Below are 24964 nucleotides of genomic sequence, written 5' to 3'. Positions count from 1 at the left end.
CGTGTAATTAACAATAGATATGCCGTTCATGGTGTAAAAAAATCGCTGTTCTAGAAGAAATGTCTATATTGACCTGAATCTAAAGAGGAATTGAGGTAGAATGAAAACTGGACATAGGGTTGAGTTGGTTCCAGCAGCTGATATGTGACCTTGGAACAACTGCTATGTTAAGGAATGGGGGCAAGTGAGATGCTGGATTAGAATTCAGTGTTTCTTAACTAGGAATATGTGTTGGAGTGGCCAGTCTTTATTCTGCATTATAGGAACTTAGGCACTCTTGCTCCTCCTCCTCCTCCTCATTATTTGCATTTATTCATATTTGAAAAAGCTCTCTGGGTAAAATAAAATTGTACCAATGGGTATTTCTTAGCGATTCCCCCCTTCCCCCCGCATCACCCCAAATGCTTAGAACTAAAGTTGTTTAATTTTTATTGCTGAATATGGTTGGCAAAATATTTTCAGTCCCATTGGTGTCATGAACAGAAATCTTACTTTAGTTTTGGCTTTTCAGAACATATCTCAAAACTCTGAAATTGTAATTGGCTTGCTTTTATTGTAACTTCTGTAGAACTTTTATGAAGTCAGTTGAGTTTAGAATTGGAGTTTAAGTAACCACTAGAGGGCTCTATTTGTAAAGGTTTCAGTGACTTCTTCACTGGTGAATCTTCCAAATAAAATGTAATGTCAGCATTTTTTTTTACTGAACTTTGTCCTAAGGATTCAAAGGTAGATCTTTCAATTGAATTATGTTCCTTTACTTTTTCCTCCTTACAGCATCTCTTAAGAAAACTTTGGATTTACATAAAAACCTGTTTTAGTAGCAATTAGTTATTTTCAAAGCTCAGTTTTTATCTTAGATTCTGATTAGGAATCTTACTACAAACTTGCAGAAGTAATCTAAGAGCTGCAGTTCGTAACTTGTACAAATATGTCAAGGATACCTAATGGCACATAGGCCATCTAGACTAGAGTGCTACTTTAAATCAGTTACTTTCTTGTTACATCACTACTTGGGTAACAGATAGAATTGGGAGTTCAGTGCATCTTTAAATAAAATTTAAAAGCCTTTGTAAGTGGTAGGCTAATTCCAGTTTCTTTTTACTGCCTTTAATACAGGCTAAATTTGTGTATCTAGAAGAGTGATGATGACTTACACATCTTAGGATCTGAAAGGAAAGAGCCAGATGGCCCTTTTGAGTCTTACTGGCAACTGCTAAGAACAAGGCATTTGCACTTAGTCTAAGAGTTTCTCCTCTTGATTACCATTTTATTCACATTAACACATTACTGTTACTATTTACAACTATTCAGGGAGAAAAGTTCTGCTTTAAAAATTCAACCATTTCGAAAATCTATATTCCAGGACTACATATGTTGGGAGTTCTGGGTACTTCTCGGGCAGGTAGAAGAGGGGTGCTGAAGATAAAGCTCTTTTCCAAAAGAATAAAATGTAAGCAAAAAATACTTTATGTATAAAAAGCCAAGTTGGCTCTCCATTATGTAACCATTATATACTGAGATACTGTGGATGAAGAACAATGTTGGTGTGTATATATAAGGAGGGAATTAAAGCTGTTCTCCAAAGCAAGGTTTGTGGGAAGAGTGTGAGGACATAATGTTGCATGTGTCTTTTCTCTCTGTTGTAGGTCGAATTGTGTTTAGAGTGCATTGAGTGGGCCAAATCAGAAAAAAGAACTTTCTTACGCCAAGCTTTGGAGGTATGTACCTTTAGTAGTATTGATTTCAGGTTTCTAGGCATAAGACAGATTAAATCTAAGTAATACCATCTTGATCAAAAGTATTTTCAGAAATTTTGTGTTATCCAGGTATTCAGAGGTTAGAGATTATAGTCTACTCATCAAAATTGCTCTGATTGAAGTTTTGACAGACCTGTTACTTGGCTCAGAGAATCAAGCAGCAGCATGGTAGTAATGGGAGATAATGCCATGGATAAGATCTTTCTTAGACTGAATTTGATGCTGTCATTAGGACTTACATATTCAATAGTAACAGTTCTGTGACTGTCAACCTGTGATTTCTTTCTTTCCCTCCCTCCCCTTTGCATTAATCAATGTCTTTTCTCTTTCCTAGGCAAGACTGGTGTCTTTGTACTTTGATACCAAGAGGTACCAGGAAGCATTGCATTTGGGTAAGTTGGTAGAAACTAATATGGCATAGATACTAGTTAAATGACTGTGTTCTGAATGTGGGAACTCTTATTGGTTACATATCAATAATTTATATTTTGCCTACATCTAAGAATGATTTAAGATGGCTTACATTTTACTGAATCTGTCATGGAAAAATAGCATTTGGAGGTTCTAAGAAACTAGAGTTTATCTGTCAAATTTAGAGAACAGAAGCGTCCAATGTGATTGTTTTACTGAATGTCATACCATGTCTGTCCATAATTATATTTAAAGTCAATTTTAAGATGAGGCAGTTAAAGGGATACAAATATATATGAAAGCTGGAGTTGACTGATTTAAAAACTTTATGTGATCTTAAACACCCTGAACTCTGTTGGCTTTTAAAAAAAAAGCTATGGGTAGATCCAGACTAATTTACCCAAAATGGAAGAATGTTAATTTCATCATCTAGTCAGTTGAAAAAATTGCCAGTATTTGATTTTTATCCTGGAAAAGTAGCAATTTCATATAGTTCAAATAGTACCTTTAGAAAAGTTTTAGTGAGATAATGTCTATTCCCTCCTTTCACTCTTTTTGTTTAAATAAGGGTATAATTGATGTAAATATCTCTGAATTGTTTTGTGTATATATATACACATATATATATATAAAAAAAAACATTATAGGGCCTCCCTGGTGGCGTAGGTGGTTGAGCGCAGCACTGTGAAGCTGTCCGCTGCCTCTGCAGTGCTGTTTCGATCCCCACTGGCCGTGGAGCAACCCACATGGCGTGGCAGACCTCTTCTGTCAGGCCTGCTGCTCCCCTCAGCAGTGTATTTTGTCAGTCTGCCTGTTCTGTTCCCCGTGCTGTCTCTGGTGAATCCTCTCACCCTCCTACACATCTGGCCTGTACCCCGGTTCTTGTATGCATAAATAAATAAATCTTAAAAAAAAAAGATGAAATTGCGCCATTAAAAAAAACAAACAAACAGGGCCTCCCCTGGTGGCACAGCGGTTGAGCCCTGGGCTGCGAAGCTGTCCGCAGCCTCTGCAGTGCCGGTTCGATCCCCGGCCGCCGGCAAGGGTCCCACATGGTGCGACAGACCTCTCCTGCCATGCCCGCTGCTCCCTTCAGCAGTGTATTTTGTCAGTTTGCCTGTTCTGTTCCCCTCTCTGGCTCTGGTGAATTCTCTCACCCTCCCTCGCTTCTGACTGTACCCAGTGCTTGTATAAATAAATAAATAAATCTTTAAAAAAAAAAAAAAAAAGACCAATGCCAAGTTGCTAATCACTTATGTTCTTAGGAGTGTTATGTTTTCAGATATTACATTACATTCGCGACTTTAATTTTATGTGTGGTTTAAGATAGTGGTCCAGATTCATTCCTTTTTTTTTTTTTTAAAGATTTATTTATTTATACAAGCACTGGGGACAGTCAGAAGCATAGGAGGGTGAGAGAAATCACCAGAGCCAGAGCGGGGAGCAGAACAGGCAGACTAACGAAGTACACTGCTGAGGGGAGCAGTGGGCATGGCAGGAGAGGTCTGCGTGCCATAGGGGACCCTCTCCGGTGGCTGGGGATCGAACTGGTGCTGCAGAGGCTGCAGGCAGCTTCGCAGCCCAGCTGTCAACCGCTGCACCACCAGGGAGGCCCCAGATTCATTCTTTTGCATGTGATTGTCCAATTTGCCCAACACCATTTATGACTATCCTTTTTCTGTTGTGTTTTATTGACTACTTTGTTGTATATTAATTACATCTGTGTGGGTTTATTTCTTGGCTTTCATTCTGTTCCATTGATCTATGCCAGTACCATATTGTTTGGTCATTCACCCTGTTAAAGTGCACAATCCAGGGGATTTTGGTATATTCACTAAGTTGTGCAACCATTACCACTATCTGATTTTAACCACCCCAGAAATTACCTGAATTTACTTGTTTTGGACATATATAAATGGAATCATATAATATATAACCTTTTGTGATTACCTTCTTTCACTTATCATGTTTTCAAGGTTTATTAGACGTAGCATATATCAGTACTTCATTCCTTTTTATTGTAAAATAATACTCCATTGTATGGCTGTACCACATTTTATCCACTCACCAGTTGATGGACATTTAGATTATTTACACTTTTTGGCTGTGGACAGATATTTGTGGTTTTGATTTCCATTTCCCTAATGACTAATGATATTGAGCATATTTTTATGTACTTAATGATTATTTGTATGTATTTGGAGAAATGTCTATTCCATTCTTTTGCTTCTTATTTAATTGGGTTATTTGGATTTTATTGTGTTTTGTTTTTTTTTCCCCCTGGATACAAGTCCCTTACTGGTTATATGATTGCAAATATATTTTTTCTTATTCTATGGGCTTTTATTATTTTCTTAATAGTGTCTTTTGAAGTATACTTAAGTTTTTTTGTTTTTTTTTTAAAGATTTGTTTATTTATACAAGCACTGGGTACCATCAAGCGCGGGAGGGTGAGAGAATTCACCAGAGCCAGAGTAGGGAGCAGAGCAGGCAGAAGGACCGAAGTACACTGCAGAGGGGAGCAGTGGGTGGCAGGAGAGGTCTGCGCACCATGTGGGACCCTCCTCCGGTGGCCGGGGATCAGCCAGGGATCGAACCAGCGCTGCAGAGGCTGCGGGCAGCTTTGCAACCCAGCGCTCAACTGCTGCGCCACCGGGGAGGCCCTGAAGTACACTTAAGTTTTGACTAAGTCCCATTTGACTGTTTTTTCTTCTGTTGCTTATGCATTTGGTATCATATCTGGGAAATCATTACCTATTCAAAGATCACAAGGATTTATACCCATGTTTTATAGGTCCAATTCTTACATTTGGATTTCTGGATAATTTTGAGTTAATTTTTGTATATGGTACAAGTCTGGAGTTTATTTTGCCATCTGAAGATGGGGAAGAAGTTGTATTTGGAGAATATTTGCATATGCAGAATGCTTTCCTTTCCCCCAAAACCTTAGTTTGGTCTTGCGATTGTTGTATAGGAAGAATATAAGATCAGGGCCTCCCTGGTGGCCCAGTGGTTGAGAGCTGGGTTGCGAAGCTGCCCGCGGCCTCCGCTGCGCCGGTTCGATCCCCGGCTGCTCCCCGGCCACCAGAGGAGGGTCCCACATGGCGCACAGACCTCTCCTGCTGCCCGCTGCTCCCCTCAGCAGTGTGTTTCGGTCCTTCTGCCTGCTCTGCTCCCCGCTCTGGCTCTGATGAGTTCTCTCACCCTCCTGCGCTTCTGACTGTACCCAGTGCATGCATAAACTAAACAAACAAACAAATAAATAAATAAATAAAACATGCCTCTATAAAAAAAAAAAAAGAATATAAGATCAGGTGCCTATCTGAACTGGAATACTAGGCTCAGCATTTTCTGGGTGGAGATTCTCACTGAATTCAACTCTTGGGAGTAATTCTTACAGGACTCTTAACTTTAATGTTGTCCTTAGTATGCAGCATGCTTCAAAGACATCTCTCTACATTTCTTTTTTGGAAGGTAGCATATTAACAGAAAACTTAATTTTTGCAAATAGATCATATACTTTTGGGTTTAGGCAGGTTTCTTTATCCTAAGAGTTCTTATGAATGTAAGATGTTGTAATATTAGCATATTAAAATGATGGCTAACTAAGGAGTATATATTTTTTCCTTCCAGGTTCTCAGCTGCTCCGGGAATTGAAAAAAATGGATGACAAAGCCCTTTTGGTGGAAGTACAGCTTTTAGAAAGCAAAACATACCATGCTTTGAGCAATCTGCCGAAAGCCCGAGCTGCCTTAACCTCTGCTCGAACCACAGCAAATGCCATCTACTGCCCCCCTAAATTGCAGGCCACTTTGGATATGCAGTCAGGTATCACTACCAATTCATGCTCCTCATATCTCATAGGTGAAAGGAATGGTGGCATGGGGCTGGAAAATAAAATTGACTGTTTCAGCCCAAATTTCTTCAGAGAAACCAGTTAGAAGGCTCCCTCCTAAACTGTTCTCTCCCTCAATTAACTACCTGAAATATATTAAGAACTTGCTTATCTGTGGTTGACCAGGCAACCTGATTGTTAGAGCTGAGACCCTAGGAACACTGAGGTTTCAAAAAGCAACCTTCACTTCCATCTTGGTTACTTGTTAGGATGATAAGCACTTCTCTCCAGGATTGGACCAACCTTTGTTATACTTTCTTTGTTTCCCAAGTTTGTTGTCACTTGGAGACCTTTGTAAAGTTTCCAGAAGGCTTTTCCCCAAGGACTTCAGATCAGGACTGAGGAAAGACCTCCCTGCCTGCTCAGTTTTAGCCAAGTGTAATGTATAGTTTTCTGATAGAGTGTGTGAATGTTAGGACAAGGGGGACGTGGATTGGCAGTAGAATACCAGTATTGTGATCAGCTACTTTTATTACTTTTCATTTCATGATACCATTATTGAAGGAGCACTGGAATTGGAGGCAGAAGACTAATTTATGTCTTGGTGTTAACAGCAATATTATTTTCATGTCTGTAAAAGAAGGATAATGCCTTCCCCACATGCCACCTGGGTATTTTGAGGGTCAGACAGCATGCTTTATAGTTTGGATGTTAAGAGCAGAAGCTCTAGAATCACTTTCCTAGGATGAAATTTTGGTTCTGCTGGTTTCTGGCCTGTGACTTTGGAATGTTACTTAATTTATTTTTAGCTCATCTGAAAAATCATAATTGCAGCTCTCCATAGGATTGTGATAAAGATTAACTGGGATGAATGGAAGGCTGTCATCATAGGACTTGTCTTTGACCAGTATAGATACACTTTCTTTAATCCATTACTCTTTCTTTGTGTCCTTCCTTCATGGTCAAGAGATAAACTTATTTCCTAGAGGTTATAAGAGGCCATTTTTATGTGAACCCCTTCACTTCCCTGTGCAGGAGTTATATCACTGCCCATTTTTATGCCTTTTCAGGAGTGATTCGTCTCCCTTTTCCTTTTGTCCCACTCTGAGTCTATAGTTTTTCTTCCACAATTGGCTTTTCCTTGGTGCCTGAACTGCACCATCTGAAAAAGTACAGCCATTTCACTTTTAAGTCTTCTTTTCATGAAGTGTCTTTAAAAGGAAAAAATGAAAAAGTGGGTCTCCCTGGTGATGTAGGGGTTAAATCTTAGTGCTGTCCCCACTATGGCTTGAGTTCGATCCCCAGCCAAGGAGCTAGCTCACATATGGTGCAGACCTCTTCTCTCTCGCCTGCTGTTCCCCTTAGCAGTGTATTTCAGTAAATCCACCTGTTCTGCTCCCCACTCTCTCTCTGGTGAATACTCTCACCCTTCACACCTCTGGCCTGCACTCTGGTTCTTCGTAAAAAGAAAAAGTATCCTTAACTTTGGTGTCTCTGTCTTCTCCTTGAAAGAAGTCAGTAACTCTCTTACTGTAACTCTTTTGTTTAAAATCCTTCAGTGTTTTTCCCATTATCTCCAGGCTACATTTTACTTTAAGATGACATTCATTAAAAGGAAGATATCCTTTTTCATCCTAATCTCTGGTTTTCAGTCTTAGTCACCAAATGAATTCATGTTCTCTGGGTGTTCTGTGCTATTTTTTGCTTGTGTATGTTGTCTTCCTTGCTCTGAAATTACCACTTTTCATCTTCTCACCTTGGCAAACTTTCTGTGCATCCATCTAGATCTGCTCAATGTCTGTATAAACCCTCTTTATATTACTTTTTATTCTTCCTTCTTCAGCGTAGCTGTATTAGTGCTTGGCTCATGGTAGGCACTCATTAGTATGTTAATGAGTGATGATCTGATGTTTTTCACTTTTTCAGTAACAGACTTCATTATGCCAACAGTAATGCTCATAGTACTAGTGTGGCTTCAGTTGCTAATGTGTTTGGGGAAGCAGTGTACTTGTTCTTGGACCTTATTTTATCTTACTTTTTCTTCTTTAAAGCAGGTATGGAAAACTGGGATGTTGTCTCATCTAATTTAGCAGTATTAATAGTTTGTTGTGTATTCTTGAGGAAGCTCTCCTTGACTGCAGAGAAGTCCAGGTTTTCTCCAGATTCAGTAGTTAAGAACAGTGGTGGATGGCTTTGATTCTTTTAGTCTCAAAGTGGTAGACTTTATGGGTAAGAATACTGGAGTAAGGTTCAAATGGCTCAGTAAGAGATTATTAAATCAGAAGTTCCCAGTTGGTATGCCAGCCACACAAGTACTGGTGTGTTAAAGACTGAAAATAGGTCTCTTGAGGTCACATAAGCATTTTCATATTTTATTAAAGGCATGTGGAATACTTCTATATGTATCTTGATGTGAAAATGCTGGGAAATATGGTGGTAAACAATTGGGTGGGACTGAGGTCTATAAACTCCTAAGGGGATGAGGCAAGAGTTAGAATTGATATATAGAGTCTTAGGGCTTAGGTGCCTTTCAAGCTGGAAAGAATTTTCATGTTATCCCAGGTGGTAGCATAGGTTGAAAGTAATATAAGTTTCAAAGTTAAGCTTACTAGGAGCAAACAACCCAACTTCCAAGCAGTAGCAAATTGGTTAGATGAACTTTAAGTATATATCATTGCAGGGAAATAGTGCTGAACTTTGTACAACTAAGTGTATGAACCTGGCATTATGTGAAATTTATATACAGATTGTTTCTAGTCATAAGTACTTCCTTAAATGACAAATATTGAAATGATAGTATAAGAGGCTAATTTTTTTTCTCCCATTGAAGCTGCTTATACCAAGAAATGGTTGATGTTATTAAAACAGGTTTTTCTGGCAGTCAGCAATGTATGGGTGAATTTCCTGACCTGTGGAAGTGAGGTTTTGAAAGGCAAACATGGCCTTTTCTGGTGACTCCAGAAGACAGCTGTACCGCATTGGTGAAGAGAATCATGGGGAAAGATGTTCCAGCGTGTGATTTTTAGGATCCTTTTTGAGTTTGGTCTCAAACTCCTTTGGGATTTGTACTCTCAGTATGGCAAAAAGACATTGAACTGGGAGGCCTAACACCTTGGGTTTTAATCCCAGTTCTGCCACTAGCTGGCGGTGACTTTAGGCAGGTCCTTTACCTTTCCTGACTTCATCAATCAGTAGATGGGGTTGGAATATATTTCTGAGGCTCTTTTCAGCTCTGATCTTTTATGGATCTATTACTTTGTATGGTTCTTACGCCCTTCTTTTTAATTCCCAGGTATTATCCATGCAGCAGAGGAGAAGGATTGGAAAACTGCATACTCATATTTCTATGAGGCATTTGAGGGTTATGACTCCATCGATAGCCCCAAGGCCATTACATCTCTGAAGTACATGTTACTGTGCAAAATTATGCTCAACACGTAGGTGCTCATTAACTTTGGGATATGAGAACGCAAGTCTTTCAGCTAAGTCTTTCTGCCATGAAAGAGATGGGTGGAGAGTTGGGCCAGTTATAGAAGCAGCAGCTACTGCCTCTTGGAGTGGTTGAGGTAAAGTGGGAGGGTCAAGGTGTTCCGGAGTACTTTGATAGTCTTTCAAAACCAGGGGGATAGATTTGAGAAGCCTCCTTCCCAGCCCCTGTTGGAGTGTTCAGATAGTGACTGAGTCCTATCTGAGTGTTCAGATAGGAAAGAGGTCCAGGAAATAACTTAGATACTAGCTGTTGCCTTATGGCATCCAAGAAGGAGGTGTGACTAAAGGAAGAGTTTAGGGAGAGTTTGAAAAAGAGGACAACAGCAGGGCCTCCCTGGTGGCCCAGGGTTTAAGTCAGGGCTATCACCACTATGGCCTGAGTTTGATCCCTGGCCAGGGAGCTAACCTACATATGGTGCAGCAGGCCTCTCCTGTCTTGCCCGCTGCTCCCCTTAGCAGTATATTTCAGTAAATCTTCCTGTTCTGCTCCCCACTCTGTCTCTAGTGAATCCTCTTACCCTCTGCTCCTCTGACCTACACCCCTGTTCTTCACCCCCCCTCCAAAAAAAAAGACAACCCTGTATGACAATCTTTTTATAAAGAATTCCACAAGATTATTCACATTGTTTGGGAACAAAAGAGATTACTTTTGGACTTGGATTACATAGGATTTTTTTTTTTAATATTTATTTATACAAGAACCAGGGTACAGGCCAGATTCCCTAGAGGGTGAGAGGATTCACCAGAGACAGAGCGGGGAACAGAACAGGCAGATTGATGAAATACATTGCTGAGGGGAGCAGCAGGCGCAACAGGAGAGATCTGCCGCGCCTTGTGGGATTCTCGCCAGCTGGCTGGATCGAACCCACACTACAGAGGCTGTGGACAGCTTCACAGTGTGGCACTCAACCGCCTGTGCCACCAGTGGGGCCTCAGGATTTGTTTTAATAAATTCCATTACATAGGCCTCCCTTGGTGGTGCAGGCGGTTGAGCGCAGCACTGTGAAGCTGTCCGCAGCCTCTGCAGTGCTGGTTCGATCCTGGCCAGCCGACGAGGGTCCCACATGGCGCGCAGACCTCTCTTGTCTCGCCCGCTGCTCCCCTCAGCAGTGTATTTCATCATTCTGCCTGTTCTGTTGCCCACTCTGTCTCTTGTGAATCCTCTCACCCTCCCACAGATCTGGCCTGTACCCTGGTTCTTATATAAATAAATAAATCTTTAAAAAAATTCCATTACATTTATTTATTTTTTTAAGGATTTATTTATTTATGCAGAGACAGAGTGGGGAACAGAACAGGCAGACTGACGAAATACACTGCTGAGGGGAGCAGCGGGCGAGACAGAAGAGGTTTGCTTCTCCATGTGGGTTTCTCTCTGACAGGCTGGGGATCGAACTCGTGCTGCAGAGGCTGCGGGTTGCTTCATAGTGTGGTGCTTAACCCCTTGCGCCACCAGGGAGGCCCAAATACCATTACATTTAAATTTCATTTGTACTTACATTCCACTTGTTGGGTCTATTACTTTTGGTTGGTTCATGTTGCTTTCTTGTAAGTGTTGGAATTGCCCTCCTCACTGCTGAGAAAGAGTGGAGAAAACCTAGCTTCTTTTGCATATGGAGCATATGGGCTTGGGTATGAGAAATGATTATTTTATTGGACAGTTTCTAGTGGGAGGCTAAGAAAAAGAAACTTGCCTAAACCTATACTTAGAAACATAACATCCTGAAACAATTCACCAAGTATGCCTTTTTTTCTAGCCCAGAAGATGTCCAGGCTTTGGTGAGCGGGAAGCTTGCACTTCGGTATGCAGGGAGGCAGGTAGGGAATACCTTGATTGCATTTTTGATCTCTACTCATTCTAAGGACCAGCATATTGTCTGTTATGATGTTTGGTGACATCATTGTTCTTCAGGTCTCCATTCCCCACCCTTTCCCCTTAAATCTGTTAAGTTGTATTTTCTATATAATCCAGCATCACTTTATGATGTTTTGGCCAACACAAGACCGTATATATGACAATGGTCTGAGTAGACCATACCTATAGCCTAGGTGTGTAGTAGACTATATCATCTAGGTTTGTGTAATTATACTTGGTGACACCTGTGCAATGATGAAATCATTTTAAAGATGCATCTCTCAGAAAGTATTCTTGTTGTTAAGTGACGTATGACTGTACTTTTAAAATCATAGAGTGGAAGGTCAGTGTTTGGTCAGGTAATTTGAGGGACTTACAGAACTGGACCTATAGCATTTGCAGTGAGATAGGTTCCATATTCACAGATTCAACATACCACAGGTGTCACTTGGTTGAATCTGTGGATATGGAACCCATGGGCTGACTTGAACCTCCTCGAATTTGAAATATCCCCCTTGGATGCTAAGGAAAGACTGTAGATAAGTTTGGGGGGAGTCACTTTATACTTGAATTTTAACTATGCAAGGGCTTTGATGCCCTTAAACACTCCCTGTTGTTCAAGTGTCAGATGTTGTTGAATCATTTTAAATTTCAAAGGGAAATTGGTTGGAACACAGTGGTATTCAAAGAATAAAGGTATTCAAAGAATACCTTTAATAATGGTATTCTTTGAATACCACTGTGAAGAAGTGGTGGGGCAGGGTCTTCCTTGCAGCCAGAAGTGGTGTTGACATAGCTTACTGCTGTGAGACTTGTTTCATGGGTTATGGATGTGCATAATAGGTCACTTTCACTTTCTCTTTATTCTTAGACAGAAGCATTAAAATGTGTGGCCCAAGCTAGCAAGAACAGATCATTGGCAGATTTTGAAAAGGTAAGCATGGTATATTGGGTTGGTAGGGGACATTGAAGTACTTTTTAAAAAAAAACTGTATTTTTCAAATAATTACTGCTTCACAAGGAATTACAGAGATAACGCAGTGATCCCATGTTCCTTTCACCCAGTTTTCTCTAGTGGTTGCATGTTAATTATAGGACAATATCAGAACCAGGAAATAGTTAAACACCTTTTGTACAATAAAATTAGTTGTTATACCTCATTTATACGTAGTACTTTTCTTTTTCTAAAGTTCTTTGCTGTCCTTTTTTCACTTTTAATTTTTTACAACAAGCCCATTATTTCCATTTTATGATTGAAGGAACTGGGATTCAAAGTGGATGCCTGGGGACTCCCCGGTGGCGCAGCGGTTGAGCGCTGGGTTGCGAAGCTGCCCGCAGCCTCTGTAGCGCCGGTTCGATCCCCTGCTGCTCCCCAGCCACCGGAGGAGGGTCCCACATGGCGCGCAGACCTCTCTTGCCGCCCGCTGCTCCCCTCAGCAGTGTACTTCGGTCCTTCTGCCTGCTCTGCTCCCCGCTCTGGCTCTGGTGAATTCTTTCACCCTCCCGTGCTTCTGACTATACCCAGTGCTTGTGTAAATAAATAAATAAATCTTTAAAAAAAAAACAAAACAAACAAAGTGGATGCCTGTAGTTACACACCTAATGTGTCAGGGTTTTTTTGCCTCCAGACCTAGTGCTTGTTCACGTGGCATATCTTTGGAATTCCTTCAGTTCCAGAAATACCATGTCTACTTTGTCTCTTTGCACAAAAGAAGTCTTGATATATCATCTAGAGCAAAAGACACTTCCTCAGATGATATTCTAGGCTTGTTTTGACTCTTGGGCCTTTTACGCATTTTGAAGGTTTGAAATGGGAGAAAAACTTAAGGAAGCAAGGCTTATAGATTCTTTTGAAACTTCTGTCCTCTTGATCTTAGAGTACATCGCTCAACTTAATAAAAATAAATATAGATCCAGGGAGGAAAACATAGTGTATATGGAGACTGTAGACCATGTGGTAATCACTATCTCCAAGATTAATCATTTTCCTGGAGTGGTTTCTTGGCGAATTTAATTCTTTCTTGGTATTATCAGCTTGCTTCCCTTAACACCTTTTAGCATAGCTGACATGAGCCTGGGGTATTGAGACTATTATTAAAGGTAAATCCATCACATACAGGAATAAACAGTCGAGATCATTTTATCCCAAAATTTGAGATGCTTAGTGGAACATTTCTTCTAGAGTTTTTGGGAAAAGGGTCTGTGATCAGATATTTGGGGAACACTAGGGCTAACCAGAATTAGAAAGGTGCATCTTTGGAAAGCAGAGTTATATTATGCTGTTATTCTTTGTGAAACCCTAAGAACTTGTTGTGGAATTGAGCATTTCCCATTAATTAACTTTGGAACTCTTTCTCTTTTTTTACTTCTCTATGGAGACTATTCTGTAGAATACATCTTGAGAACTATCTGGCTTACAAGCTGAGTTGTTCTTGGGGCTAACATGGTCTGAGCTGTCAATATGAGGCTTTCAGAGAAATGGAGTGTAGGATCGCTCCATTTTTTACTTCTTGTTTCCCTTTTTCTGCCTTCTGACGTAACTTTTTTCATCTCAAATCCCCCAGAACTTTAATCAGCCATGCAGTTACAAGGGCTGGCAGACTCCTTAGGAAGCTAGGCCTAGCATGATTGTCAAGTGCTTATCTGTGCCAGTCTCTGCAACTGACTCTCTTGGTAGGCCCTGACAGATTACCGGGCAGAGCTCCGGGATGACCCAATCATCAGCACACACTTGGCCAAGTTGTATGATAACTTGCTGGAACAGAATCTGATCCGAGTCATTGAGCCTTTTTCCCGAGTACAGGTAAGAACCTCCCTGGGAACTATGGCCCTTCCCTGATGGGTGGGAGTTTCTGGTTAGGCATCCTCACGATTGCCTCCTCCCTTCCATATTCATTCAGAGTAGGAACTTGCTTCCTATTTTGTATGCTCGGTGAGCAAGAGGTCATCAAGATCTCGGTTTTTTCTAGCAGAGAACAAAGAGGAGTGGGTTGCTGTGGGGCAGAGGCTGGTGAGACTGTCCCTGCTTGTATTGAGCCCAGTACCCTTGCTTTTGTAATTGCTGTACATTTGGTAAATGCTTTTTGTACTGGGTGTGTGGGACAGGAGTGTGTTTATTGTCTGTGGTGTGCAGGGTAGCAGATGGACGGAGCACAAGAGACCTAAGCCCTGTAGAGACAGGCAGCAGGATTGTAGGAGATACAGCAGTTCCCTCCTCTCCCGTACATGAGGCCAAAGTAAAACTTTCAGTGTTGGTCTCTTTCTCCCTTTCCTTTTAGATTGAGCACATATCTAGCCTCATCAAACTTTCCAAGGTAAGGAGTCCTGAGCTTGTCTTGGGGGTAGGGAAGGGGCAAGGGATGGGAAGACTGGCATTTACACTGATGGGTCTTGTTGGAAAGCTCTCAGGCTTCTCCGGGGGCATGGGGTTCATAGGCTCAGAGCCAGAGTTCTATTGTTGCTGTTTTGCTTTCAGTTTATTCTTCCTAAAATCCTTTTGTACAAGGCTTTCATGTCATTGTGATCTCTGACGAGTGGCTGCTGATCCTTTAATCATGTGCTTTGCTTTTAGGCCGATGTAGAAAGGAAATTATCACAGATGATTCTTGACAAGAAATTTCATGGTGAGTAACAGCCATACAGGTGAGGGGCTGGTGGTGTGATGAACGGTTGAAGAGGCATCATACTTTTGCTTATCTCAAAAGAAGATGTCCCATTTGTTTCACGTGGTGGGTCCTTGGATCCTGCCCCTCTTAGCTCTGTGGTGAGAGTGCGTAATAAACACCCATAAGTGCAGCAGGGAGATGGGTTTTCTTTCCCCCTCCTTTCTGGACAAAGTGAGGTGACTTGGGAGCGGGCTGCTTCCCACAGGCTTTTCTGTCTAATCCCTTCTTTTACCTGGATTGCCCTTGTGTTTCCTACAGGGATCTTGGACCAGGGGGAGGGTGTCTTGATTATTTTCGATGAACCCCCAGTAGATAAAACTTATGAAGCTGCTCTGGAAACAATTCAGAACATGAGTAAAGTAGTGGATTCCCTCTACAACAAAGCCAAGAAACTGACATAGGTGAGTGCTGGCTCCAGGACCCGGCCGGGCAGCGCTGCCTTCTGCCTGCGGAGACTGAAAGCCTTCTGGTGGCCTGGTCGCTTCCCCGATTGACACTGCTCTGTCTTCTCTTGCAGAGTTGGATCTGTAGCGGTCCTTTGGAGAGTGTGTGTGGCGGGAGAGTGAAACCTTTGGGGAAAATGCTAGGAGATTCTTTTTTCTTTTTGTTCTACTTTTCGCTCGGAAAGTTTTTAAATCCTCATTTGGTGCATCTGTATTCCAGCCGATAGGTGTGCCAGTTTTCATGTAATCTTTACTGGCCCAACTTGGGAGTGGGGAAATTGCTTAAAAAAAAAGAAAAAGAAAAAAAAAAAGGTTATTCTAAATAAAAGGAAAAAGGCTTACACTACCTAAAGCTGTGCTCTCTGCCTCCTGGGAGAGGGCCGCAAAGCCAGGCGCTCCGCCTACCACTGGGGCTCCTGATCCACCTGCTGGGCGTCACCTCTCCTCCACTTCAGAATTGGGTGTTTGCCTGACCATCAAAGCAACGACTTTTTATTCTGTTTGTACTGAACCAAAACAAACAACTGTGTATAGACTGCTATTTTCTTTTTTTATTTGAAATGAGACGTTTCGGTGTTCTTTCCCCTGCCATACGGCCTGTCCATCCGCCCTTCCCCCCAACAATGGCTCCAGCAGACTGGCCGAAGGTCCTGCCGACGCCGCCGCCGCAGCCGCAGCAGCAGCAGCACCTGCCGGCTCCGCTCCGACCTGTGAAGGAATGGGGACGAGGCCAGGAGCTAGTGTCCACACGGCCACACGGGAGCAGTGTGGGCCCTCAGGGGGCCTGCTGTGCATGTGGCTCTTTTTAACACAGTAAACTAGGTTAGACGTCAGTGTTTTAATTGCCCCTCTCCTCTGCTCTCTTCTCTCTCCCTTCTCTCTCCCCTCTCTCAACCAGGAGACCATTACTTGTCTCTTCTTTCTCCTTCCTCCCTCCAGGGGGGTCAGGCTGCCTGAAATCCAGCTTCTCTCCCTGTCCCTCTCCTCCTCCCCTGCTGTCAGATGGACTTCCTCCTTTTTTAAACAGTGAGCATCGGAAATGAGACTGTGGGACTGTGGGGTGGTTTTTTTTTCCCCTTCTCCCCCGTTGTTGGGTTTTCGAGCAACCTCATGTCCCCCTCCCAGGGAGCATCTTTATTTACCTCTTAGAAATGGAAGGGATGGGAGGTAGAGCACTGTATTTCAGCATGCTTTGTTTTATGATGAGATTACATAGCAAGGCTTTCGTGCCATTTGGGCAGGTAAGCTTCTGCACCTCTGTCGTGCGCAACTCTGTTTTCTTCTTCCTCTCATCTCTTTGTCTTCTCTCTTCCTTCTCCCTTCCTGCTGGCCTCCTTTCACCTTTCCCCCCTTTCTCAGAGTATCCTTCCAGGTTTTCGTAATAAATTTATATTTTGTAAAAGGATTTTGTTGTACTAGGTTTTGCATCCTCAGTGAATCTGACTGGCTTTTATTTTCCTCTCCAAAATCAGGTTTTTGTTCTCAGCATCTCTCCCCATCATGTCCAGTCACTGTTTTGGTTTTGGCACCATCAATATCAAATGTACAAACGGTTCTTGCTAACCAACACCAGGTATATCTGATGTTCAGATGAGTTCCAATAAAAACAATTTTTTTTTCAAAAAGTGTCCTTTCTTGTGTGCTGTAGGGCTGCTGACCAGGTCCAGAGCCTGCGTAGCCCTCTACACTGGCAAAGCTCCATCTCATTTGCTTAATGGGAGACACATCTGGAGGAAAGTAGAGGGCTGGGGCAAGAGATGGCTTGTGAGGTCTGAAGTGGAAAGGGCGTCAGGCCTCTCTTCCCCAGTGGTCCGGGAGGACCCAGGGTTTGGGTTGAGCGCCTCTGAGCCCACGCCCCCGGCTGCGTGAGGAGGCTGGTGCTTGGTGGGTAAGTGCGGCACGGAGCTTTTCTCAAGTCGGGGAAATGCAAGTGCCTGTTCAGTCTGGAACAGAATCAAAGATTTTCATGCTGGCTCTCAGACGGGAATGGTTCTTCTGAAGGGTGTTGGTGCTCCCGGGAGGAAAGAGGGAGTTGTAGCTACCAGCTACGCTTCAGTCTGTTCATTTCTGCTGTTCTCTTGTGCCGTTTCTGCATGTAGTTTTACTTGCAGAACGTTTTACTTCCCATAAAAATTATTCCAAAGGGATGGAGGGTTGAAGTAGAGGGGAGAGGTTTCTGCAGCCACGGGCAGTCCAGAGGAGCTCAGCTGCGCAGCGCCCTTTTCCTTTGCTCCCTTTGTGGGCCTGTTGGCTTCCTCTAGACCCGCGCTGTCCAGTATGTCGTCACCAGCCACAGATGACTGTTGAGCCCTTGAAATGTGGTTAGTTTGAACTGGGATGCACTGTGAATGTCAACTGAAACTTGACTTTGACGACTCAGTATGAAAAAAAAAATTTAGCTTACCTTACTGTAAAAGTATGGGTTGGATATCGAGCATAATTGGTAAATTATATTAAAATTTATGTATTTACCTGTTTTTACTTGACTGGCTACTAGCAAATATTACCCATGCGGCTTGCGTTTTTCTCATTTTTTGGACAGTGCTGCCCTAGACCTCCAACTGAGTCTAGGCCTTGCTGAGCTGGAAAGTCCACAGGTTGGTTTGGGCCTGGGCTGCCTCGTTTAGGGACCCTTCCTGGCACCAGCCTTCATGGTGCCAGGGTGCTCTTGTGTGTGTGTGAAAGATACTTGCTGGTGTTGGGAGCAGAGGCTGGGGCACTTGGCTTGGTTGCTCTGCTGCTTGCTGAATTATATAACCTGTGCTGCCCAGGAGGGCCACTAGATGTTGCTCTGTGATCCCTGAAAGAACAAAGCATGACTTTCACAGGAGCCAGGGCTCAGCCTGCTTTTATTGGGAATCCTTTCTGGCAGCTAGCTAGCTGGGGCCTTGGCTCCCTGTGTTGAGGGTATGGCAGAGGATGGGGACTTGACTGCGAGTATCAGCAGCAGCACGGTAACTGTGACTAGCATGTTGGCCCTTCCTGCAACTAAAAGATAGGCCATAGGGTAAATGGGCTGATTGATAGGGGTGGGATTTGGAGATCTCCCCTGCCATTCTCTGCTGAAGACTGGAAAGAAAACAGCTCTGCATCAGTCAGCTGGGTGTGCCTTCTGGGTCCTTGATTCTGTCATTTCTGGCAGATTATTGCCCTTTCTTCCTTGCCTTCCGGTTGGAGTGATGATGGAAAGTGTGAGGGTGGTGGTGGGTTAGGGGGGTAGAGGAGCTATGTGTGGTGTCTTGAGACAGAGATGGCATGGCATGGGTGGATAGGGTTTTTGGACACCCCCTTCTGTCGGTCACAACAGCAGGTGGGCTGGTAGTGTCACCTGCTGTTTTGCTGCGAACATGACTTCAGATCTAGGCAAATCTGGAAAGCATTTGACTTGCTCAACACCAGAATCTGAAAGGAACTTTGATGCATAAGAAAGGAATGTGGGCATGGGGCAGCTGGGGAGCTGGGCCTCCATTAGGGACTGGGGGAGAAAGGCTGGAGTTAAAGCTTTGCTTTCGGAAGAGTCACTGGGCCAGGGGACCTGTGGGCCATGGCTTCTTAGGATCTTACTAGAGGAGGATTGAGGCCAGCGCTGTTAGAAGAGTGGATAGGCTGGGAACACTGAGGAACATTCAGCCGGAAGGATACGTTGAACTAAGTAAGGGTCTGCCTTCAGCTTCTAAGTTGACAGCTGCTGTAGATGTTTCTGAAGGGCTGTGGAAGAAGTAGCCCGCTGGGTACAAAGCATTGTATTTTCTACTATATTAACACCAAGGTCCCTAAAGCTTTCAATTGCCACTATTGACAGAGAAATCTCTGGGTAGTACAAACAAATTCTAGCACTTTCTCCTTTGATAGAGCATTGTTCTGAGTGATACCAGATTTTCTGTTCTGCTCAGGGCAGTAAGACAGAGCGGCACAGGTTGACAGCCTAGTGTGCTGGAGAGGTCTGGGAGTTTGGGAGCGGGTGGCCTCTGAATTGCTTCTTTTTCATCCCCAGTCCCCAGGTGATCATCTGGATTGTCTCTTGTTTCTCAGGTTTGCGGTCAAATCCGAATCTCCAGGAACCAAACAAAATAATGAAACCGGGTTTTGTGAAGGATCTGAATTCTCTCATCTGTGAGAGGAACAGTTCTTATTAATAAGAACCAGACTTTTACTCAGAATTTTATTTTATTGGCACCAAGTCGTCAAATTACACGTTTAGTATGAAAAACATGCAAGTCAGAAGAGCAGAGGCTGGCGGGAAGGGCCGCCGCTTGTTACACTCTGGGAGAGGCTCTCCGCAGGGTCACATGTGCAGTGGACTCAGTGTTGGCCCCATCTCGTGGGCAGCAGCCGTGCCCGGGTCCTCGGGGCCCCGTCCCAGGTGTGGGGTGCGCAACCAGTCGCTGTGGCATGGCCCAGAACCGCCTCCGCTCTGGCCTGGGTTTCTGAGACCCCCCGGGCCGCGGGCAGGCCCGGCTCGCGGGACGGAGGCCGGGTCGGGGCGGAAGGCGCGCGTGGCCCTCGGGGGGCTTCAGCAAAGGCCGCGTCCCTCGCCTTCTTCCCGCTCCCCGGGCCGCGGGGCCCTCTTCCCGCAGGTCCTTCGCTTCTTTCCGCGGGGGCGCGGGCGTCCACGAAGGGCGACGGGTCGGGCCCCGGGCTCCGCGAGCGGCTTCGGGGGCGGCCGGGGCGGGGCCGCGGCGGAACAAAGGCCGCACGTGTCTGGGCGGGGCGGGGCGGGCCCGGCGCCGGCCCCGCCCCCCGCGCCCCGCGGGCCCGAGCTCGGCGGCGCTGGGCGTCCGGGACTCTCCCGCGGCGGCGGCTGCGGGCGCGGCGGCGCAGGGCGCAGGGCGGGCGCCGAGCGGGAGGGGCGGCCCCGAGGGGCGGGGCGGGGCCGGCGCTGCGAGTACCCGCCGCGGCCGCCGGGCCGGGCCCAGATGGGGCGCGACGCGTAGAGGCGCCTGGGGCTCGCGGCTGGTCCCCGCCCGCGCCGCTCCGCTGCCGCCCCGAGCGCGGCGAGGCCCGGCTCCCCGGGGACGGCAGGGCCGCTCGGGCCGCGGCCGGGCGCGCGCGCCCCCGACGGGGGCTTCGCCGAGGAGCGCGGGGGGCGGGAGCGCGAGCGCGGCGGCGGCGCGGGCGGCCGTAGGGGGCGGGGCCGGCGCCTGCAGAACCTTGGACAGAAGCTCCGGAGCCGCCGCCGCCGCCAGGCGCGAGCCCCGCCGAGCGCCGGGACCGCGGGGCTGAGCCGCGCGCGCATTGCGGAGGGCGCGGGGCGCGGGAGCCGCCGCCTGCGGGTAAGCCTGCGCCTCGCGGCCCCCGGGGAGCCGGGCCGGGGGCGCGGCGGGGGTCCCGGGGTGCGGCGGCGGGGCGGGGTGCTGCGGCGCGGGGGCGCGGGCGGGGCCGCGGAGCCGGCACGGCCGGGGCGCGGGGCCGAGGCCGGGGCCGCGGAGGCCGGGGCGGAGGAGCGCGGCGCGGAGCCCCGCCTGGCGCTGAGAACCATCTTGTTTTCCACGCAGATCCGAAGGGGCAGCACGCGTGCCCGGAGCGCCCCGCCGCCTCCCCGGCCGCCGCGGGCTCGGTGAGCCGCCCTCCCGCTCCGGCCGGCAGGCTGGGCGCGCAGGGGCGCGGGCCCCCGCCGCGCGCGCAGCGGCACCATGGGCACGGTGCTGTCCCTGTCCCCCAGCTACCGCAAGGCCACGCTGTTTGAGGATGGCGCGGCCACGGTGGGCCACTACACGGCCGTGCAGAACAGCAAGAACGCCAAGGACAAGAACCTGAAGCGGCACTCCATCATCTCCGTGCTGCCCTGGAAGCGGATCGTGGCCGTGTCGGCCAAGAAGAAGAATTCCAAGAAGGTGCAGCCCAACAGCAGCTATCAGAACAACATCACGCACCTCAACAATGAGAACCTGAAGAAGTCGCTGTCGTGCGCCAACCTGTCCACGTTCGCCCAGCCCCCACCGGCCCAGCCGCCCGCGCCCCCTGCCAGCCAGCTGTCGGGCTCCCAGACCGGGGTCTCCTCCTCCGTCAAGAAGGTCCCGCACCCCGCCGTCACCTCCGCGGGGACGCCCAAGCGGGTCATCGTCCAGGCGTCCACCAGTGAGCTGCTGCGCTGCCTGGGCGAGTTTCTCTGCCGCCGGTGCTACCGCCTGAAGCACCTGTCCCCCACGGACCCTGTGCTCTGGCTGCGCAGCGTGGACCGCTCTCTGCTGCTGCAGGGCTGGCAGGACCAGGGCTTCATCACGCCGGCCAACGTGGTCTTCCTCTACATGCTCTGCAGGGATGTCATCTCCTCCGAGGTGGGCTCGGACCACGAGCTCCAGGCGGTCCTGCTCACCTGCCTGTACCTCTCCTACTCCTACATGGGCAACGAGATCTCCTACCCGCTCAAGCCCTTCCTGGTGGAGAGCTGCAAGGAGGCCTTTTGGGACCGCTGCCTCTCCGTCATCAACCTCATGAGCTCCAAGATGCTGCAGATCAACGCCGACCCACACTACTTCACACAGGTGTTCTCCGACCTGAAGAACGAGAGTGGCCAGGAGGACAAGAAACGGCTCCTCCTAGGGCTGGATCGGTGAGCCCTGTAGCCTGCGCCGCGGCTCAAGGATTCCATTCATTTTTTTAAAAATTTATTATTAAACCAATCAGATTTTGTGTACAGTATGTGTCTAGCAGAGCCGCCAAGGGCCTCTCCCTTCCCACCTTCTCTTCTGGGGATTTTCTTTAGCCCTGCCAAGAATTCTGGGCACTTTTGAACTCCCACCTGAACCTTGCGCAAAACCCAGAAGATGTGTGCAGAGCCCTCCTGGCCAGCGGCCTCTCACTCTGGGGAGTTCAAGGACCGACCTGCCCCTGCCACCTGTGCCCTTGCTGGACCCAGGGCGGGCAAGGCTGCCGGCGCTGTCTGTTTGGGGGCTGGAGAGGGGCCTCTGGTCTGTTGACCCGGGGAAGAATCGGTGTTTCTGGTTGGAGACCCTTTCCTGGCTCTCGTTTTGGGGTCGCCCGCTGTCCCAGAGGGCCCTGGAGCCGGCCACCCTGACCGAGCTGCTCGTGGGGTTGTCAGACAAGATGGCCGCTGCCCTCGGACAACCTCTTCAGCGGAGGAGAAGCTGGGCTGGTGCGAAGACTGTCCTGTCCTTTGACCATGCGCGACCCTGGTTTGCTCTTTTTTCTTTTCTAGGGAGAAGGGCTTTCCTTTAGCGGAGAGGTGGAGCACGCCCCCTGGCCCCTGGCCCCTCGCGTACCAGCTGTGTTGGAAGTGTAGGTTCATGAGCTGGTTTGACTCACTAAGTTCTTTCATTTTGAGTCTCAGCTGAAGGAGTGGGGTGAAGCCAGGGACAGCTCCTTTCCTGGGTGAATTTTGTCATTTGAATAATGCAGCTTAGTCACCCCGTGGGGAAGGCCAGAACAGCTGCAGGTGCCCTTTATCAACAGCCTGCCTCTGGGCGGGTGGAGGGTGCCACGTCCGAGACTGAGCGGGGGCCCACCTCGGCGCCAAGGCTCTTGATGGTGCACATGACATTTGTCCTGCAGAGCCGGGGGAGGGGGGCGGTGACGTCAGGGAGCAGGGTGATGTGGTCACGATGTACCCCCGCCCCCACCCCTGCTCATTTAAAGCTGTTTTCAAACAGTTGAGTTTCTTCTGAAGACGAAGCCTTGCCCAAGCCTTGCCCCTCGCCCCGCGAGGCCCAGGGAGACAGCTGGATCTTTGAAGACAATTACAAGACAGGAGTGGAACTCCTGCTTGCTCTGGAAGCCTGATGCTACAACTGATCATTTGCAGCTGCTGGTTTGGGTTTCCACCTCACCCTTGTGACTGATGTATACTTAATCCATTTTCTTTCTGCTTCTACCAGATTGGTGGCTTGGGCCTTGGGAGAAGACCAGGAGAAGGGAATGAGTCTTACTCTCTGGCCCATAGCTTCGGTTTTGGGGAACAAAGACCAATGTGAAGAAGCTCCAGAGAATTCTCTCTTCCAGTCCCAGTCCCCGGTGCTTGCTGGTGTGGGAGCCTGGGCGGGCGGCCGAGGGTCCTTTTACACGGGATTAGGGTCTAGGAGGCCACCAATTTCAGCACAAGCACTACTGAAACTCACATAAAAAAGAAAGCTGTGAAATGGAGGTTCCGGCTTGAGAGGCCCAGCTGTTCCCAGATAAGGGGAAGAGGCCCTGCCGTTTGCTGGAGAGCATTGGCCCCAGCTGGGCCTGGGGCGAGGCGCGGGAGCCGGGGCCGGGCCTGGCCGATAGTCTCCCGAGGACCTGGAAGGAAGCGACGGCCGCTGGCACAGACCTTACTCGGCGCCTCTTCTCGGCTGCGGTTATCACAAAGCTTGTCACCTCAGCCGCCACATGTGACTTGAGGTAGGAGGCCGTGGGGGCAGCAGACCCCTCGGTGTGGAAGAGGGAGGTGCGGGTGCCGTCTCAGAGGAGGGCGCGTGTCTGTGGTCACACGTTGGGCTGGCTGAACTCGGCCTGAAACCGTGCGGTTAAGTTGCATCCACAGGATTCCACTTTTGTGTGTTTCCTTCTCTATCCATATTTATTTTTTTATTTGTTGGAGGAGGTGCAGATTTCAGGAGTGGTCAGGAACTAAGGACGCAACTCTTTAGTCCCCTCAGTGTGAAGCCTGTGGCATCTCCGCCCTCCCCTCGCACTGGCCATCAGTATTGTGTAAAGGAACAACTGATATCCATGAGTGTGCAAGCAATGAACCCATTTGACATGCTGCTATGAAGACTACTTCTAGAACAATTAAAAAAAAAAAACTAACCTACAAAAAAAACCCCTTTATTCTTTAATTGTTGCTTTTACAGTGATATTGTGCATGCAAACCAGGAGCATTTTGTGTCTTAAGAAAAATAATCTTAGAACAGATGGCTGTGAAAATTACACCCGTGCACAGAACATGTCACAGGAATATAGTTCAGGATTTGGTTTTTCTCTTTTTCTTGTAAACCTGAAGGGTTGATATATTCTTTCCATGCAGTTACTAGAACTTAGTTTTGTTCCAACAGTTGTTAAACTTGCAATGAAAAGAAAATGTGCCATTTTTTTCACTCAGAATTATTCATAGCTGTATATTTGAAACTGCTAATTACACATGTGCGGTGTATGTTGGTTTTTTAGTGCAATTTCTTCTGTAGCTATTCTTTGACCAAATTGTGGGTATTGTTAATATTAATTTATATCTGTCTCATTTTGTATGTATGTGTAGTGCGTTTGTAGGTATGTGTGGTTTATAATCTGACAAGGTCATGAAGCTCAGTTTGGCTGTAATTTAATTCCCTTTCCCTATTTTTATTTATTTTTGTACTGTGCTGATTAAATAAAATGCACTGACCATCCATTACATGGACCTCTTTTTGTGGGCACGTCATTCAGGAACAAGCCGGGAGCCCCTTTTATAAATGATTCCTGCACTCAGAGCATAATTGGATCCGTGCCGTGGGGGAGGGGAAGGGAGCTGGGAGTGAGGAGGAGGCTGGGCGGGGGAGAGGGCGTCAAGCTTTCATAACACCGAGGCGGTTCAG

General features: G+C 46.9%; 2 protein-coding genes across 2 annotated transcripts in view; both read left to right on the top strand.

Annotated features, from left to right (window-relative positions):
- The window catches only part of PSMD11 (proteasome 26S subunit, non-ATPase 11), a 30795-nt gene extending 14994 nt beyond the window's left edge, over positions 1–15801 (top strand). The window contains exons 4-14 of the mRNA XM_037492014.2: positions 1647–1718; positions 2092–2149; positions 5802–5996; positions 9296–9440; positions 11250–11310; positions 12219–12281; positions 14025–14150; positions 14626–14661; positions 14919–14970; positions 15271–15413; positions 15530–15801. Of these exons, the coding sequence (XP_037347911.1) occupies positions 1647–1718; positions 2092–2149; positions 5802–5996; positions 9296–9440; positions 11250–11310; positions 12219–12281; positions 14025–14150; positions 14626–14661; positions 14919–14970; positions 15271–15413 (951 nt within the window). The 3' untranslated portion in view covers positions 15530–15801. The remainder of the gene's footprint in view (positions 1–1646; positions 1719–2091; positions 2150–5801; positions 5997–9295; positions 9441–11249; positions 11311–12218; positions 12282–14024; positions 14151–14625; positions 14662–14918; positions 14971–15270; positions 15414–15529) is intronic.
- Positions 15802–21008: 5207 nt separating this feature from the next.
- On the top strand, positions 21009–24873 carry CDK5R1 (cyclin dependent kinase 5 regulatory subunit 1). Its single transcript, XM_037494229.2, has 2 exons — positions 21009–22591; positions 23066–24873. The coding sequence occupies exon 1, from the start codon at positions 21089–21091 to the stop codon at positions 22010–22012; it is 924 nt and encodes a 307-aa protein (XP_037350126.1). The 5' UTR covers positions 21009–21088; the 3' UTR covers positions 22013–22591; positions 23066–24873.
- Positions 24874–24964: the final 91 nt, after the last annotated feature.

This window comes from Talpa occidentalis, unplaced genomic scaffold (assembly GCF_014898055.3).
Source record: "Talpa occidentalis isolate TD23 unplaced genomic scaffold, MPIMG_talOcc4v2.1 talOcc4.7, whole genome shotgun sequence".
Lineage (NCBI taxonomy): Eukaryota > Metazoa > Chordata > Mammalia > Eulipotyphla > Talpidae > Talpa > Talpa occidentalis.
Note: the sequence above shows the minus strand (reverse complement) of the source record. Positions and strands in the feature narration are given on the sequence as shown.

Excerpts from the sequence above, each read along its gene's own strand:
- CDK5R1 (XM_037494229.2), top strand. The coding sequence starts at position 21,089 with ATGGGCACGGTGCTGTCCCTGTCCCCCAGCTACCGCAAGGCCACGCTG.